This window comes from Leptodactylus fuscus, chromosome 3, assembly GCF_031893055.1.
Source record: "Leptodactylus fuscus isolate aLepFus1 chromosome 3, aLepFus1.hap2, whole genome shotgun sequence".
Lineage (NCBI taxonomy): Eukaryota > Metazoa > Chordata > Amphibia > Anura > Leptodactylidae > Leptodactylus > Leptodactylus fuscus.
This window is the reverse complement of record NC_134267.1, coordinates 95,562,636-95,581,494: the sequence shown is the minus strand read 5'-3', so window position 1 is coordinate 95,581,494 and position 18,859 is coordinate 95,562,636. Positions and strand designations below refer to the sequence as shown.

Genomic DNA, 18,859 nt, shown 5'->3' with positions numbered 1-18,859 from the left:
GCATGTCAGTTATACTGACTTACAAATGACTGTTTCAGGTAAAGTAAAATTCAAGAATTTTAAGAAAAGAAGTATCAGAAGAATGATGCTTACCTGTTGGAGATCCAGTGTAATTGTCACATAGTGGTACTGCATGCCATTTTTAATGCTTGGACTTTGCCACCAGGATCTTTTGCCATTAATAGCATGAGCTATGGGGTAGTGTACTACAAAAACATAGAAAATATTTCTTAAATAACATATTCCTTTAGATAGACAAGGAATTATGGAGTCTTTTCTCTAAATTATACACTAGAAATAAACAACCTTTTTGTCTAATAAAGTAACTTCATTTTTTAAAAACGAGGCAATTTGTTGTTGGAAACATATTGAAAAATGTAAGTGCCTGTGTTAATATTTACAATGTTCTACTGAGCGGCACTTCTTCATTGCAGCAATTATTTAGATTATGTTCTGGACAGAGCAATACTGAATATATTTTATTGATGTTTATTTTTTAATCTGTTAGTATATTACATATATTTTATGTAGAGTGATAATATGCTTGAATATCGTACTATTATTTATTGTTCCTGTTGCTCTTTCACTATACTACTGTCCATCATGGTACAATATCTGGACTTTTATTGCTTTAATTTAGTTGCACCATATTAAAAAGAGAAAGCATGCTAAAGTAATTACTAAAAGCTATTGCATTGATACCACTGTTAAAATCTAAAATAAATATACAGTACTATTGCACTGCTACCACTGTTAAAATCTAAAATACAGTTTATTAGAATAACCATCAGATCCCATGCATTCAGCAGATCCATATGCATGAAGCTGGACAGAGGCTCATCCAGCTTTTAATGACAGAGCAATATGGCATGGTGCTCTAAGCTTTTGGCTGGGCAAGAGTACTGTACCTCTCAAGGCAGCTTCTGGTAGATCATGACAGTGTTTGTTTGCTGGCAGACTTATGGAATATGACAAATCCTATATATGCTTCCATATAAAATTAGAGGCATTATAAAGGATGGTAGATCCCCAGTTGAAGCCTATGTGTGTCCTATTACTACTGCAGAGGCTGTATGAAATAGGAAAATGCCTTTAAATACCAAGCAAGCAGCAACATATAACTATACTGTATCAATAAAGTAAAAGAAAGCTTCCAATGCAATCTCATTAGAATTTTCATTCCAACCTTCCCAGGTCAAATGGATGGTAGCAGTAGAAATGAAAAATGGTAGATGAATCAACAATTAACTGTAATCCCTATTATGGACACTTAATCCTAATTAATTTGCGGCACTGATAAATTGATGGCATTTCAAATGAAGTAGAAATTATATCATCCATAAGGACAATGCTGAGAAGTTAATGTGGTTAATGTGGTCTGAAACGCATCCTTCATTAACTCTTGGCATGGGTTGTATTCATTCTACACAACAGCTTCACATTTTATCTTTGTTTACGAAACGCTACAGTAACTTCCCTGGGTTTAACAACCGAAATACAAAAATACCGGCAAAAACTGAAGTCGTAACGTTCATTTGTCCCTTTTGCAGGCTACTAACACTTCAGCACCAATTATTTGCTTTATATTGAACAATTTTTTTTATAACTATGAAGTGTTTGATTTCTCATACTGCACATCGATGTACTTACATGTCTATCAAATGTCATTTTTACCATCAAAAACATTTTATTTGGTCTCATAACAAAAAAGAAAACAATACAACACAGTGTCTCAATAGAAAACAGACAATCAATCGCCAGTGCAACCTGCAAACTGTTGAAGGGTGAAGTAAGGAGGGGGGTTGCTACTGACGCAATGGGCTATACATAGTGCATAAGAAACATTCACAGTAAAACAGTAGAACTGTAGTACTGAGCATAAAAGAAAAAGAAGGACAAAGTCATAGAGGCAGAGTAGGGACTCCAGGAGAGGGGGTATAAAATGAGATTTGGAAAGCAGAACAATAGAAAAAGTCCTTCCCCAACTGCCACACTTTCTGGTGAGTACTTTCATCCTGCCAGAGAATCACTACCTGGCCCTCCATCCACTTGATATGCAGGATCTCTTGTACCCAATCCGTTGTGTATGGGGGGAAAATTAGACTTCCAGAGACGGGGAACGACGGACCTTGCCGCGTTCAGCATAAAGCGGACTAATTTATGAATGCGTTTCTGTAGTTTGTGTGAAAAAATAGAAAGGAGAAGAGGGGTTGGGCAATCCTCTAATGTTAATCCATTGACTACCTTAATGATCCTGCAAACCTCAAGCCAAAACTGGTGGAGACGGGGACAGTTCCACCATACTTTTAGCATTGTGACCCATCCTGAGGAGCAATGCTAACACTGGTTGAATACCATTGGGAAAATGATACAGAGGACAGAGGGAACTCTGTATCACCTACAAAGGACCTTCTAGTTAATCTCCTGTGAGATGGAAAACTTATGGCAAGAGTGGAAGGCAGGGAGCTACACATCAGGCAGGAAGGTGGTCCTAAGCTCCCTTTCCCAGCCAGCTATAAACAAAGGCAAGGGAGAGTCAGTGTCTGAGGATATAGATAAGAGAGATTTGGTGCAGAGGCATTGTACTGTTTACATAGAGCCTCTCAAACTGGGAGAGGGGTCGATGTAGCTTATTTGATTTACTAAGGGAGAAATAGAAGTAGTGAACTTGAAGGTATTGGCAGTGTATGGCCAAATTTCAACACTCTGAAGGCACTAACTCAGGATAAGGCAGTAAGGCTGTGGGAGACAGTACTTTAAGAAATGTGAGGGGGGACAGATTGACAGAGTGGGCCAGGGAGGGGAAGTATAAAGCTGCAGGGAAATCTGGGTTTCCTGAGACAGGAGTCAATGGGCCTTGGTGATAAGGGGAGCTACCACCCAGTACATGCGGCACACCGCAATAACTTGCTGTCTAATAATTGGGAGATCTAAGATCATCCTGCCCAACCAGTAATGTCTATGGGGCCACAGGAGGGAAGTAAGAGGCAACGGGCACAATGAGCTTTCCAGGGCAACTCAGAACTTAGAAGTGGGAGAGTTATTCCATTCTAAAATGTGTAATAAAGGGAACAGTCAGTGACCTACAGGCCTCTAATATGCTTGGGCGTGGATAGAATGCTTCTGGCAAGAAGCCCAGATAAATTTAGTGAAGGCTTTCTGAATGGAGGAGAAAAAACACCTTAGGGAAGACTATGGGGAAAAAGATATAGTAGTCTTGGGAAGATATGAAATGTCATTTTTATAAAGACATTTGGTTTGAGTTGTACCCGAGGAATCTCATTCTCAATATTTACTGTCCATGTTTAGAGGATTTCAGGTGTTTAAATATGGTGCTGAATCAGGGTATGATTGGACACCATGACAGTAGGTGATTGCTGGGTTACACAACAGATAGATGCTGGCAGTGTCTGTAATTGGAGTTAAAGGGGCTCTATCACTGGGAAAAGTCATTTTTATCTAAACACATGCTTGCATAGGCTTTAGAAAGGCTATTCCACACTTACCTTTTGTATGTAGATTGCTTCAGTGGTCTCTGAATAAGTCCGTTTTTATTCATATGCTAATGAGCCTCCAGCCAGTACAGGAAGTTCCCAGCAGCCTCCTCTCTCCCATTATCTTCTATGTGTGTGAAGCAAACAGGAAGCGAGTCATCAGCAGCAGCAGGAGCCGTCTCCCATAGAAGACAATAGGAGAGGTGTGCACCTTCTATCGTGCACTAGTCTAATTAGCATATGAATATAAACGCACTTATTCAGAAACCAGTGAGGCAATCTACATACAAAAGGTAGGTGTGAAATAGACTTTCTAAGGGCTATGCAAAGGTGTGATTAGTTAAAAATGACTTTTCCTAGTGATAGAGCCCCTTTAACTCTAATAACAAATGTTAACATCTCATGGCACTTGCGATCTCAAACCCCCTCCCTCCCACCAGCAGCAGCAAGATTTCTAGTATTTTTGAGTTACTATGATAGCCAGAAACTTTAAAAAGGTGAAGAGCTATCGGTGGTAGTACCGTAGCTCTTCACTGTCAGAGGGGCATTTCTTTTGTCAGGAACGCCCTTCTTCACAGTAGTGCCTATAGTGCTGTACTGTGAGAGCGGTGAGGAATGCCTCCCTCCCCTCCTGATAGTACTCCATAGACGAGTACTGGACGGGGCATTCCTCACCGCTCACAATACAGCGCAATAGGCGCTACTGTGAAGAAAGGTGTTCCTGACTGACTGTCAGAAACGCCCTTCTGACAGTGAAGAGCTACGGTACCGCCACCAATAGCTCTTCACCGGGGGCACAGAACGTGAAAGCCGATAGTGAGCTGAAATCAGCGCACTGTCGGCTTTCTAGCGGTATATAAAACCGCATGTGCCCCAGGTGGTGAAAGGTCCTCTTTAAAGACTGAATTGGGGCAAATATATCTGCTCATTAATAAAGTTTATTATTATTTTCATGTCAAGGAGGTAAAACTATAGTAACTGTCCTATAAATTTTGCACAGGGACTACCTCCATATGTAACTCATAACACTACATTTTTATTGCATATGTTGCTGCTTTTTTGAGTGAAGAGTGGCTTCTAAAGCAATTGATATTAAAAAGGAAACATATTTTTCCCTGTGGCTAAATCCGCACATGGCTTTGGCTAAAAAAAAAAAAACGCAGCAAAATCTGCACCAAAAAGTTAGTTTTTCTTCAATGTGTGGCCTGAGCCTCAATGATCATCTTTAACTTTATTTTAATAAAGTTTAATCATTGTATACATAAAAATTTAGACAGTTTTCTAATGTACTATGTGGTTCAATTTCTCACCATTATTTATTGGCTTTAAGTGAACAATCTTGTTTATATTCAGGGACTGTATCCCACTCTCAGTTGAAATGTGGATACAATAGTAGAATTGTACAAAGTAGCTCTGTGAGCTACATAAATCAGCAGAAACTGCACAAAACCCTGCTGGTTTACTACAATGTCTGCAGTTGAGGCATGGACATAATACCATGGTAGAAGACATAGTAGCTGCTATGGGGTCAAACAAGTTAGGGACCCAGTGATAGGTGTGGATGATGGAAGAGTATTTGTAAAACAGAATGTGCCTCCATTACTTTATTGGGACCATAATTCATGTATGTGACATAATTAGGATTACTTTGTGGATATACTTTGATGCTGAAGAGTAGATAGTGATATTTCCGTGTGTGCTATCCCTGACCTATGATCTCATAGTGGGTATTATTCCTATACTATAACATTGCTGTGTATATTATCCATGTACTGTGACATCACCATGTGAATAATCCCTATATTGTGACATCACTGTGTGCTTGTTTTAGAACTTGTGCATGTGATGTAAAGTCTTGATACCCATAGATACAGAGATTTAATATACTTCATACTGTATACTAGTTGGTTCTAGGGTATAGTTTACAATATCTATGTAGGACAGTAGAAAATAAAAATCAGATTGCTTTATAGAAAAAAAATGACCATATCACATTATAAAATGATAAAGAATGATACCTACAGTTTCTATCAGGGGAATGTTGATCACAGGTCCGGCACTGAGGATGTCTCACAGGCTGACCATGAACATGTTCTACCAACTTGCAAAACATTTCAGGTCCATTTTCACCACATGTGGCATTCGCTGTTATTATGGCATTAGAAGCAAGATTGAGAACGGCAGGAAACAATCCTGGAAAAAAAAAGAGAACAGTTTGATTAAAGGGTGTCTACTCCATTCCAATTACTTACACAAAGAAACTAGCACCAATTTTCTTCCAGCATTGCAACTTTATGGAAAAAAAATAAAAAATAAAATCAGATATAGAAACTCAGCAAGGAATTCCTTGAGGAATAAAGTCAATGTGTTTTTTATTTTTTTAACCAAAAGGGCTTAAAAGATAGAACTCTGGTCTCAAAATAGCAATTTAAGCAGCTGTTCTGCACTGACAGATTTACTTGGCAATACTGTGTTGCCCACTAAGGATCACTTGAAATTGCTTCTTGAATTGACTATTTAGTTCAATGTAACTCATTCTACAGCACTATCGTTTTGTTACACAGTAACATTTGTGTTATTCCACATCTATGAGACTACAAGTCCTGTTATTATAAGCCTTCAGGATACCTATTGATGTCATGAAAATGACTGATCAGCAAAAAAATAATCTATATCTATTATAAAATATTACTGTGCTATTGATTTCATCTTTGCCTTAAAGAGGTATTCCCATCTGGGACATTTATCGTATATCTACAGAATATGAGTTAAATGTCGCATAGATGGGGTCTCAACCTCTGGTCTGCACAAGGATGTTTGACTACAATCACTAGTCATATTCCAATGCTTTTTAAGAAGTTGGACATTTATAAGGAGCTCCCTCCAAAAGGTTGCACATGTAATATAGTCATATTTCCCTGTGACAGAATTATTTCTACACAATAGACCACACTGTAGCAACAGTGAATACAGAGAGCCAGTGCCATAACCGTGTATGGTGCAGGACCATTAGTGACCGTGTACTGTACAATGACAATATCATAGACAATTGTTTTTGACTTGTTTTCTTTACTTATAAATTTTGTTTGAAATTTCTTCTATATTATAAATTTGTCAGTAAAATTAATACTGTATGTATTGAAATCCACATTTAGACCATTGTGCTATTTAGATATCCACATCACTTCTTTTCTTTCTCAATCACTGGAAATTATAATAAATTTGGTGGGATGATGGATGCCCTGCACGCCTTCACCAGGCTCCCTTTTCAGGAAACTGTCTGTGTAAATAAACAATTTTTTGTACAGAAACCCAACTTGCACAAAATGTTATACATTTTTATTACTCATGTGCCACAAAACGTCAAGACATGTTCCCCTATAGAATTCCACCAATCTCCAAGTTATCTTGTAGTTTTTAACTTGTATTTCCCCAGTAGTCATTCCAGTTGAAGGTAAATTTAATCCAATGATTTATTGTAAAAGTATCTGCTTTTCAATGATTATTCCTAAAATATACAAAATACAAATACACGGTGGACATGTGGAATAGTCATCTAAAGTGAGTAATGGTTCTTATGGCTTAGATTGCCCATATTACAATGGAGTGATGGATGTGTATCAATTACACAGTGCATATTTTTCATAGTGGAGAACAGACTTTGGCCTCGTCATAACATTTCCTGTTTTGTAGCCTGTTGTGCTATGTATAAGTATAGTGAAATTGTTCTAGTCAATTATAGTTATAGCTTGCTGTGGCAATAAATGCTATTATCTACATAGAGAGCTTTAGAAATATCATAATGCTCTACCTGTTGTGTATTTATTCTCAAGGCTCTATGACACATGGCTTTCTGCTAATATTAAGGCACACTATGACCATACATAGTATAGGAGGATAAGGTAATGTATATACCGTATCACAAAGGATATAATGTGTACTGTTCATATTGCTGAAATAATTAAAGAGTAAATACAATGCTAAATTTAAGATTAATATACGCTAAGCAGTTATGAGATTTGTGTAGGAGAATTACACTACAGCTAAGTGACAGTTTCTGAATTCGTAAATGCATTTCAGTAGATCGAATAAAAGGAAATAAAATTATATATAAAACTACTATAAGGAAAACAATAGTGTTTCATATAAGCTGCCTTACTATAAAACAAACAATTTAATATAAAATGCTTTCTTTGCTAATTAAATAAGTTCAAAAGAAAAATTATACATCCACGCAATAGTTTAATATTACATGTCTATTGAACAACAGAGGACACATATATTATTGAGAAGAAATTCTCCATATTTTGTTGATTCAACCCACACTAAGTACAAACTACTTGGGCTCCCTTTGATATGTTCAGAGCTTCAGACTTAAGTACATTCATAATTTGTTTTCTGTTCTTTGAATAATTAAAATAAATGAAGGTATCTACAATAAGGAACATCTGTTACATCTTTATGTTATATATTTACAGCCATATCATAGCTCTGTTTTATATAAATGATCATAGGGATTGCATAGTGCTGCATATTTTTTATTCACATTCTGCAAAATATGAAAAATATAAAATTTTCCATGCTACAATGGATGCCTTATTCTATCTTAAAGCACTGCTTCCAAGCACTGTGTCCATGACAAGAGTGTGCTCATGGTCTGTGATTTGACCTCAGTGGTTCCTGATATCATTCAGGATGGTGCCTGACACACGGTACCTGAACTTTTAGGGCTCATTCACACGGTTAAAGAGGGGGCAGATTTTGGCGCTGAATCCACATCAGAATCTGCCCCCTCACAATAGAGGTTTATGTAGACCGCTAGCTTACTTTTTTCCATGAGCGGCATGTCCACGCTCATGGAAAAAAAGAAGCGAACTGCCCTTTGATCAGACGGATTGTGAACTATCCCTTAAGATCACCTTGTACAACTGGCTCTCCTGGTGGAGGCTCTCCTCACGATAGCACAACCTTACTCACAATCTCTGACCAGGAACTTATGACTGACGCTGGTGCTATTGACTTTTTCTTTGCAAAAATCAAATGGTTGTTTCCTACCAAACCATTTCAGCCAATTTCACTAAACTAATCCAGGATCTTGGCTCCTGGGTATCAGAGGTGGAGGACAGATTAGATGACGTGGCTGACACCCTAGAGGGGGCTAAAACCCTCCTCAATGATTGCATTCAAAAATTTGAGGCTATTGATGTTAAATTGTAGAATTTGGAAAACAGGTCTAGGAGAGCCAACATCTGCATCAGGGGTGTGACAGAATCAATAACTACTCTACAGGAGACAGTTACAACATTATTCTTGGCTTTGCTCCCAGAAGCTGATCTTTCACTGCTCCGCATGGACTGCATTCAATGAGAACTGGGGTGCCCTAATAATGCAAATGTAACCAGAGATATCATCCATAAGCTGCACAAACCGTAATTGTGCAATCAAATTTTGTCAGCAGCCTGAAACCTCCAGCCTCTACCAGGTATGGCTCCATCCATTCATCTCTTCACAGATTTGGCACTAGCCATTCTGGATAGGCAAAGAACCATGCACCCACTCACGTTTCTTTACAGAATGCAGAGAATTAGTGGTTTTGGTTAGAACTTCTGTTCCAATGCAGGTAGTTCACATGATAGTAGACCCCCAGGGATGACATATCATCATTCAATGTCGTCTTTATGGTCAATATCTATGCCTTTTTATCTTATATACCCAAACTGAGGCCCCAATGGCTTTTTCCCATGAGTTATGTGCATTGTTAGAACAGCTAAATTTTTCTAAAATCTTATAATACAGAGAACTTCTCACCCTCTGCAGAAAAACTATCTACTAAGACCAAGGGAAAGATTTGTTCCACCCTCCAGTCCTTTAGGCCGGGTTCACACGATGGCTTTTGGCATGTAATGTGGCACGTAGACGCCGCGGGAGCTTTTGCGGGCCGTATATGCTCCCATTGATTTTAATGGGAGCCAGGACCGTATACACAGTGCTATTTTGTGGCCGCCGCAAAATCACGGCCGCAAAATAGCGCCGCGTATATGATCCACACTCCCATTGAAATCAATGGGAGCGTATACGGCCCGCAAAAGCTCCTGCGGCGTCTACCTGCCACATTACATGCCAAAAGACATCGTGTGAACCCGGCCTTAGGAGAGATTCACACGGAGTAATCTGGCGCGCGATCTGGCACTTATACGGCGTGTCAGAGTTTGCGCGCTCAAAAAGATCCCATTGATTTCAATGGGGGTTACGATCGTATATGCCGTGTAATTTTGGACCCGTAATTTTGCAGGAAACCTCTGAGAACTTTCTGTCAAAAGCTCTGCAAGAAGAACTGCAATGCCACTGTGCTTTTTTGCTGCAGGAAGCCATATAGGGCCTTAGCCTAAGAGATGGAAATTATTACTTTGAATCTAGAAAATAGCAGACATTGTACATTTCTATTTTAAGGTCAAATGTGTATTATCACATACATCTGACTTCTGGAAGAAAAAAATCACATTTTTTCACATTAGTATTATTGGCAGAATGTACCATAGCAGCAAATTACACCACAAATTCACACTACCATTCAATAGGTACTTTCTATAATATTCAACCGTTGTACAGTTTAGGAGCTTTTTAGTCTGAAGCGGATTGTGGGTGTTTACAACATTCACACAAATAATGAAGCTGTTATACATCGCTGTATTCAGATGGCAATTCTGATTTGGCCACATTTGACTCTTCAGTGAGGTTATCTGATGTAAGGAAATTTATCTCTGTTAGGCTTGTGCAAAACTAAGTGTGTGGGAACACAGTTGGTAGAAGAAAAACATGAAGAGAAAAAAGTATTTACAAAGAATTTGTCCCAGCTGCACACAGCAGTAGCTACTTTGACATGCAGGATTCACCCGATATGCTGGGACATTGATAGAACTGATGGTAAGAACGATTGAAAATAAGTGTTTCCATCACAATATAAACAGGCTGTTCTAAAAGGCGTAATGTGCAGAACATAATAAATGTGTATTATATGCTGCTTCAGAAATTATCTGGTAAAGAGCATGTTATTTTCTTTCACAATGAGTACTGTACCATATAATAGTATTTTATCATAAGATTACATACTGAGCTTTTCAAATGTAATGTCTTGGTACAGCATCATATGTTAAGAAGCTAACTAACTGTGAGCCTTCATCCATCATTCAGATATGGTTGGTTAATCATACGGGCGCTTTCTGTAGTTAGTTTTACACAATTACTGGATTTTAACTATTTAAAAATACAGGTTTTAATTAATGACCAATATATCATTGTATATAAATTAAAGACTACAATTGATATAATCTTTTTCTTTTTACATGCCCAAGATGAATAGTTCAGCAAACTGTAGCGGGCTGAACCTATGAACCTCAACTTTAAAGGTTGGATAAGTTCACTATGTATGATCTAGGTCACTTTGTTCCTGGGGAGTTTGACATGTTAATTTGTGCTTGGTTTTATGTCCCTGTAAAATCTAAAAAATACAATTAAAAAACACATTGCAAGTCACATTGCACTGCAGGTTTTAGTCCCAGAATATAGATGAGATTTGTACTTTTACTATTGATTGACCACAGAGGATGGTTATTAATGAAGTGGTTGAATTTTTAGAACGGGTGGGGAACCAAAGCCAGTATTGATTTCCTCCTTGGTAATACATTTATTAGTTGTCTTGAAGAGGGATTGCCCAGTAATAGATATTATTTCAGGTTTAGGTGAACACTGGTAAATCAAAGGTTATGCTCTTATGAAAAGAAAACATACATGACACCATACCATATTAAAGATAAAACTGACAGAGAAGAGGAAACATAATAGTGTCAACCAATGTCAGACAACAGCTCCTGCCCACCATAGTAATGCTCTGAAGGTAAATTATAATAATACACCTCAGAAAACAAGAGAGAAGGGGCACCTGAAGTCACTAACACTATGATAAGTGGGGACACTGGGTGAGATTTGCTGGCTCAGGGGCATTCTGTAGTGCAGTTTGGCTCTCACTGTTATCAACTGACCCCCTAATGCCCCCTCTCTTGTGTGTCCGCCATCATTCCTGTGCAACTGCACAAGTCACATGTAGCTAAGTCTGTTTTCTTCTGACCATGTCATTATACAAGAGCAAAAAAAGGAGTTTCCTTCAGGCTCCCTACACTTCCCCTGTTGATAAAGTGAGCATTATGGGCCATTGTACTATGTGGGGGGAACTATGGCAATCTCAATTGCAGTGGAGGCACTAAGGGGGCATTATACTGTGGGGGAACAAATGTGTCATTATACTATATATGGTCACCAATGCGACAGTGTGCCAAGAGGCACACTAATGCACAAATGTGGCATTAGAATATACGTGGGAACCAATGGGGCATTACCATTCTATATGAAGGCCACTATGTCGGCATTATACTGTGTGGATGCAGAAAGATAACATTATCCTCTGCAGAGATGCTAAGAGGTCATTAGACTGTATAGGGTGACTAAGGAGGCTTCCTTAATTACACAGAAGAGGGCACTAACTGTCGGGATGCACAAGGGGACCATGTGGGGTCAAAGAAGGCATGGGCAGGATTCAGAGGGGTTACAGGCATGATTTAATATTTGTAAACCCTGGGCACATTCAGCTACTGTGCAGCGGGGACCTTCACCTGTTGGCAAACCCAGATCAGTAGACCTTTACTAAAAATAGTTGAGTATGCCTGCTATAAATGATGTCATATACCATACTTACCATTTAAACTTAGTATTATAAGGCCAGACCGTTCAGTTGTTGACTAATGCACGTTACTGTATGCACTTTGTAACAGACTATTAGAAATTGGTTTCTAATTTAAGAATCCAAGCAACCAATCGTGTAGGTGTCATTTTTCTAAGCTGTTATATTTGGGCAAATGTAGAAATGAACTAATTGAAATTCAGTGTAATGTAAAAGGATATTTTGCAGAATTCTAATGATTAGTGACAGGCATTGTGACAAGTAACGGTAGTGTAGATTGCGCTGTTGCTGTATTCTATGCTAGTTTCAGTAGCTTGACAGAACTAAAGTCCCCAGTTATAAATACAATATTTGATCGTGAGTAGAGATGAGCGAACACTAAAATGTTCGAGGTTCGAAATTCGATTCGAACAGCCGCTCACTGTTCGTGTGTTCGAATGGGTTTCGAACCCCATTATAGTCTATGGGGAACATAAACTCGTTAAGGGGGAAACCCAAATTCGTGTCTGGAGGGTCACCAAGTCCACTATGACACCCCAGGAAATGATACCAACACCCTGGAATGACACTGGGACAGCAGGGGAAGCATGTCTGGGGGCATAAAAGTCACTTTATTTCATGGAAATCCCTGTCAGTTTGCGATTTTCGCAAGCTAACTTTTCCCCATAGAAATGCATTGGCCAGTGCTGATTGGCCAGAGTACGGAACTCGACCAATCAGCGCTGGCTCTGCTGGAGGAGGCGGAGTCTAAGATCGCTCCACACCAGTCTCCATTCAGGTCCGACCTTAGACTCCGCCTCCTCCGGCAGAGCCAGCGCTGATTGGCCGAAGGCTGGCCAATGCATTCCTATGCGAATGCAGAGACTTAGCAGTGCTGAGTCAGTTTTGCTCAACTACACATCTGATGCACACTCGGCACTGCTACATCAGATGTAGCAATCTGATGTAGCAGAGCCGAGGGTGCACTAGAACCCCTGTGCAAACTCAGTTCACGCTAATAGAATGCATTGGCCAGCGCTGATTGGCCAATGCATTCTATTAGCCCGATGAAGTAGAGCTGAATGTGTGTGCTAAGCACACACATTCAGCACTGCTTCATCATGCCAATACAATGCATTAGCCAGTGCTGATTGGCCAGAGTACGGAATTCGGCCAATCAGCGCTGGCCAATGCATTCTATTAGCCCGATGAAGTAGAGCTGAATGTGTGTGCTAAGCACACACATTCAGCACTGCTTCATCATGCCAATACAATGCATTAGCCAGTGCTGATTGGCCAGAGTACGGAATTTGGCCAATCAGCGCTGGCCAATGCATTCTATTAGCCCGATGAAGTAGAGCTGAATGTGTGTGCTAAGCACACACATTCAGCACTGCTTCATCACGCCAATACAATGCATTAGCCAGTGCTGATTGGCCAGAGTACGGAATTCGGCCAATCAGCGCTGGCCAATGCATTCTATTAGCCCGATGAAGTAGAGCTGAATGTGTGTGCTAAGCACACACATTCAGCACTGCTTCATCATGCCAATACAATGCATTAGCCAGTGCTGATTGGCCAGAGTACGGAATTCGGCCAATCAGCGCTGGCCAATGCATTCTATTAGCCCGATGAAGTAGAGCTGAATGTGTGTGCTAAGCACACACATTCAGCACTGCTTCATCACGCCAATACAATGCATTAGCCAGTGCTGATTGGCCAGAGTACGGAATTCGGCCAATCAGCGCTGGCTCTGCTGGAGGAGGCGGAGTCTAAGATCGCTCCACACCAGTCTCCATTCAGGTCCGACCTTAGACTCCGCCTCCTCCAGCAGAGCCAGCGCTGATTGGCCGAATTCCGTACTCTGGCCAATCAGCACTGGCTAATGCATTGTATTGGCGTGATGAAGCAGTGCTGAATGTGTGTGCTTAGCACACACATTCAGCTCTACTTCATCGGGCTAATAGAATGCATTGGGCAATCAGCGCTGGCCAATGCATTCTATTAGCCCGATGAAGTAGAGCTGAATGTGTGTGCTAAGCACACACATTCAGCACTGCTTCATCACGCCAATACAATGCATTGGCCAGTGCTGATTGGCCAGAGTACGGAACTCGACCAATCAGCGCTGGCTCTGCTGGAGGAGGCGGAGTCTAAGATCGCTCCACACCAGTCTCCATTCAGGTCCGACCTTAGACTCCGCCTCCTCCGGCAGAGCCAGCGCTGATTGGCCGAAGGCTGGCCAATGCATTCCTATGCGAATGCAGAGACTTAGCAGTGCTGAGTCAGTTTTGCTCAACTACACATCTGATGCACACTCGGCACTGCTACATCAGATGTAGCAATCTGATGTAGCAGAGCCGAGGGTGCACTAGAACCCCTGTGCAAACTCAGTTCACGCTAATAGAATGCATTGGCCAGCGCTGATTGGCCAATGCATTCTATTAGCCCGATGAAGTAGAGCTGAATGTGTGTGCTAAGCACACACATTCAGCACTGCTTCATCACGCCAATACAATGCATTAGCCAGTGCTGATTGGCCAGAGTACGGAATTCGGCCAATCAGCGCTGGCCAATGCATTCTATTAGCCCGATGAAGTAGAGCTGAATGTGTGTGCTAAGCACACACATTCAGCACTGCTTCATCATGCCAATACAATGCATTAGCCAGTGCTGATTGGCCAGAGTACGGAATTTGGCCAATCAGCGCTGGCCAATGCATTCTATTAGCCCGATGAAGTAGAGCTGAATGTGTGTGCTAAGCACACACATTCAGCACTGCTTCATCACGCCAATACAATGCATTAGCCAGTGCTGATTGGCCAGAGTACGGAATTCGGCCAATCAGCGCTGGCTCTGCTGGAGGAGGCGGAGTCTAAGATCGCTCCACACCAGTCTCCATTCAAGTCCGACCTTAGACTCCGCCTCCTCCAGCAGAGCCAGCGCTGATTGGCCGAATTCCGTACTCTGGCCAATCAGCACTGGCTAATGCATTGTATTGGCGTGATGAAGCAGTGCTGAATGTGTGTGCTTAGCACACACATTCAGCTCTACTTCATCGGGCTAATAGAATGCATTGGGCAATCAGCGCTGGCCAATGCATTCTATTAGCTTGATGAAGCAGAGTGTGCACAAGGGTTCAAGCGCACCCTCGGCTCTGATGTAGCAGAGCCGAGGGTGCGCTTGAACCCTTGTGCAGCCTCGGCTCTGCTACATCAGAGCCGAGGGTGCGCTTGAACCCTTGTGCACACTCTGCTTCATCAAGCTAATAGAATGCATTGGCCAGCACTGATTGGCCAGAGTACGGAATTCGGCCAATCAGCGCTGGCCAATGCATCCCTATGGGAAAAAGTTTATCTCACAAAAATCACAATTACACACCCGATAGAGCCCCAAAAAGTTATTTTTAATAACATTCCCCCCTAAATAAAGGTTATCCCTAGCTATCCCTGCCTGTACAGCTATCCCTGTCTCATAGTCACAAAGTTCACATTCTCATATGACCCGGATTTGAAATCCACTATTCGTCTAAAATGAAGGTCACCTGATTTCGGCAGCCAATGACTTTTTCCAATTTTTTTCAATGCCCCCGGTGTCGTAGTTCCTGTCCCACCTCCCCTGCGCTGTTATTGGTGCAAAAAAGGCGCCAGGGAAGGTGGGAGGGGAATCGAATTTTGGCGCACTTTACCACGCGGTGTTCGATTCGATTCGAACATGGCGAACACCCTGATATCCGATCGAACATGTGTTCGATAGAACACTGTTCGCTCATCTCTAATCGTGAGCATTGAGAAAGCGTCTTTCCATTACTGTAGACTTGCAAGCAGTAGCACTGTTCATTGAAAAGAAATGGCAGTAAATGAGATATAAATTACGTATACTAGTAATATATAGGATTTATTTCAGTAAATATCTATGACCAATAAAGCAGTTATATATTTTAGATCATAAAGATGCAGAGGTAGCAGAGAAATCTGGATTGGCAGACATCAGAACTATAAATTGCACATGGTTAATGGAGAACATGTTACAAATTTTTATTGAGATCCCAGGTTACACTAAAATATTAATATGCATTTGTAATATGCAGGTGTTATACACCGAGGCCGGGTACAGAATTTCAAATGGAAAACTTCAGCCATCTGGTCTGTGCCAGCAGAGTCTCTCATGTGCAGTCACTGCCATCCAATGCCAATGAACTGCCCTCCAATGTTAATATTCACTCAATCTGCTCTCCTGACATCCTAGCTGCATTGTGCCAGATAAGTCTTCCCATGAGTCTGTCATCCCTAAATTCCTGCACTTAGCAAGACGGCTGAATATGTAGGACCATTGTCACTTAGAAGCCTATAAAAGTGAGCTCCTTGTTACACATTCACAATAGTGGTATAAACTTAGTGTAGTCTCTGAGCCATAGAAGCTAATATCATATATAAGAATGTTGGACACAACTTGGATCAAAGGTGCTTCTCATAAACTGCTGTAAAATTGAGTAAAGCTGACCGTGTACATAAATAGTGGTTGACTAGGAACATGTGTTTACTTTGCTTGGAAGAGGAAGGCAATCTGTGACTTATTATAGCATGTGTAAGTCAATGGCATAACTAGGAATGGCGGGGCCCCGTGGTGAACTTTTGACATGCCCCCCAACCGACGCCAAAGACCTTGACATGCCCCCCAACCGACGCCAAAGACCTTGCCCAACCGACACCCCCCCCCCCCCCCGCACACTACTATGCCCCATAGTGGCCCTTGCACACAGTATTATGCCCCATAGTGTCTCCTGCACACAGTATTATGCCCCATAGCAGCCCCTGCACACAGTATTATGCCCCATAGTGGCCCTTGCACACAGTATTATGCCCCATAGTGTCTCCTGCACACAGTATTATGCCCCATAGCAGCCCCTGCACACAGTATTATGCCCCATAGTTGCCCCTTCACACAGTATTATGCTCCATTGTGGACACCCATGAACAATTATTATACTCTGGGGTCTTTTCAGACGACCAGTTTTTATCTAGCGTATGGCCATTGTAAGACTGGAATGGGCAGGTAAAGCAAAGGTAAGGATACCAATGGAGCTAAGCCAAATATAATGTAACCAGATTTCATAGAAAATAATTAGAACAGTAGAACAGAACTGAAGCAGAGAGTTCTTATTAAAAAAAAACAAACCTAAATGATATTTTATCAGAGGCTTGGTATAACAATAGAATACCTCAGTCTATAGTCTGTATAGCTGACATTGTCATATACTCAGACATACTATATCTGCAAGGGGAAATCTACTGGGAGTGCTTGTTGTAATAATGTACTATACATGATGGTGCCATAGCAATACATTATGTTGCCCTCATGAAAGAATACCGATTTTACCAGTACCAACTTTCTTCATAATAGGTTATAAATTAAAAATCTATATTTCTTGGTGAACAAGATGTATGTGTTTGTTCATTTAAATTTTTTCACTTTACAGACACATTTATGTGAAGGGAAGAGACAAACCTTCTCAAACATTCAGATTGCCACCATCTGTCTGCACCATACATCTGTTGCTACAGACCTAGAGATTTGACTGTTTTCCCTGTTCCCAGATTGCACTGAACCCAAGAAGAATTCAGATAAATCTTCTAGGGGAAGTCATTTATTATCTATATTCATTTCTGAAAACTCATTTGGGACCAATTTAAAAAAACAATCCATATGAAAACATATCCGTTGACGTAACATATACTGAAATCTCCTGGAAATTCTGCACTCATTAAAGAATATTTGAAGTCTTCAGAGACTTAGTTTCCATAGCCGGTGTAGTGTTTTTCCCAATAATGGTTATTTATACTTTAGATATCACAGTAATTTATGAGTACAACTTAGAGGTGAGCAGCAAATATGTTGCTGACTTTTGAGTAAAAACACTAGTTAGGAAAAAATGTTGACATGTAATTCCAGTACATTGCGTTTCAATTTTTTTTATGTGGTTTGCTGAAGAGTGACATTGCTGCTATTGTTATTGTACATAGAAGAATGGACTAGGAAACCATGTGCTTAGTGAAAAGCGCAAAAAATCTCCACTCAAATATAATGAGCTTTGTGTGTTGTTTCGTTTACTATTAGTAATATTAATTAGCTATTAGTTATTCATGTATTAGTCGTGACAATTACTGTATATTTTCAATGTAAGTGACTCAGACATTCCAATGAAGCATGCATTTAGTTATCTCTTCGACTTCAGTGCCATATTTAGTAGCAAAGAATATTCTCTCACTTTTTCAGACTGAAAAATCACTGAATTCCCAATGTTCTTAAAGGGAACAACGTCCCCTTGTTAGTAAATATCAATACATAATAAAAAGAGTGAAATTTACCAATATTATCACTTTGCACTTCCAGCGTGACTCTCTTATCCTCCCTGATGATGTTTGTATAGATGGTTACAGTGTAATGTGCCCCTATACATCATGTCACTGTAGCAGCGAATGGCCAGCTAATAGTCTCATTAGTAACATGTCACAGGCCACTGAGGCCAGTAACTGACTGCCTGGTGATGGATCTGTGGGGGGTTATAATCTATTTGGTATATGTAATACATAAAAAAAATAATTCCAATCTAGACAGAAAGAAACACTTTATCTTCTTATTTCCAATGGTG

At 40.4% G+C, this 18,859-nt stretch overlaps 1 protein-coding gene across 8 annotated transcripts in view; it reads right to left on the bottom strand.

Annotated features, from left to right (window-relative positions):
• Positions 1 to 18,859, bottom strand: part of LAMA2 (laminin subunit alpha 2) — a 593,715-nt gene that overhangs the window by 482,075 nt on the left and 92,781 nt on the right. For all 8 annotated transcript variants that reach the window (XM_075268017.1, XM_075268020.1, XM_075268018.1 and 5 more), the window contains exons 2-3: positions 5,517 to 5,687; positions 94 to 206 (exon numbers count right to left, since the gene is read on the bottom strand). In XM_075268017.1, the coding sequence (XP_075124118.1) occupies positions 94 to 206; positions 5,517 to 5,687 (284 nt within the window). The remainder of the gene's footprint in view (positions 1 to 93; positions 207 to 5,516; positions 5,688 to 18,859) is intronic.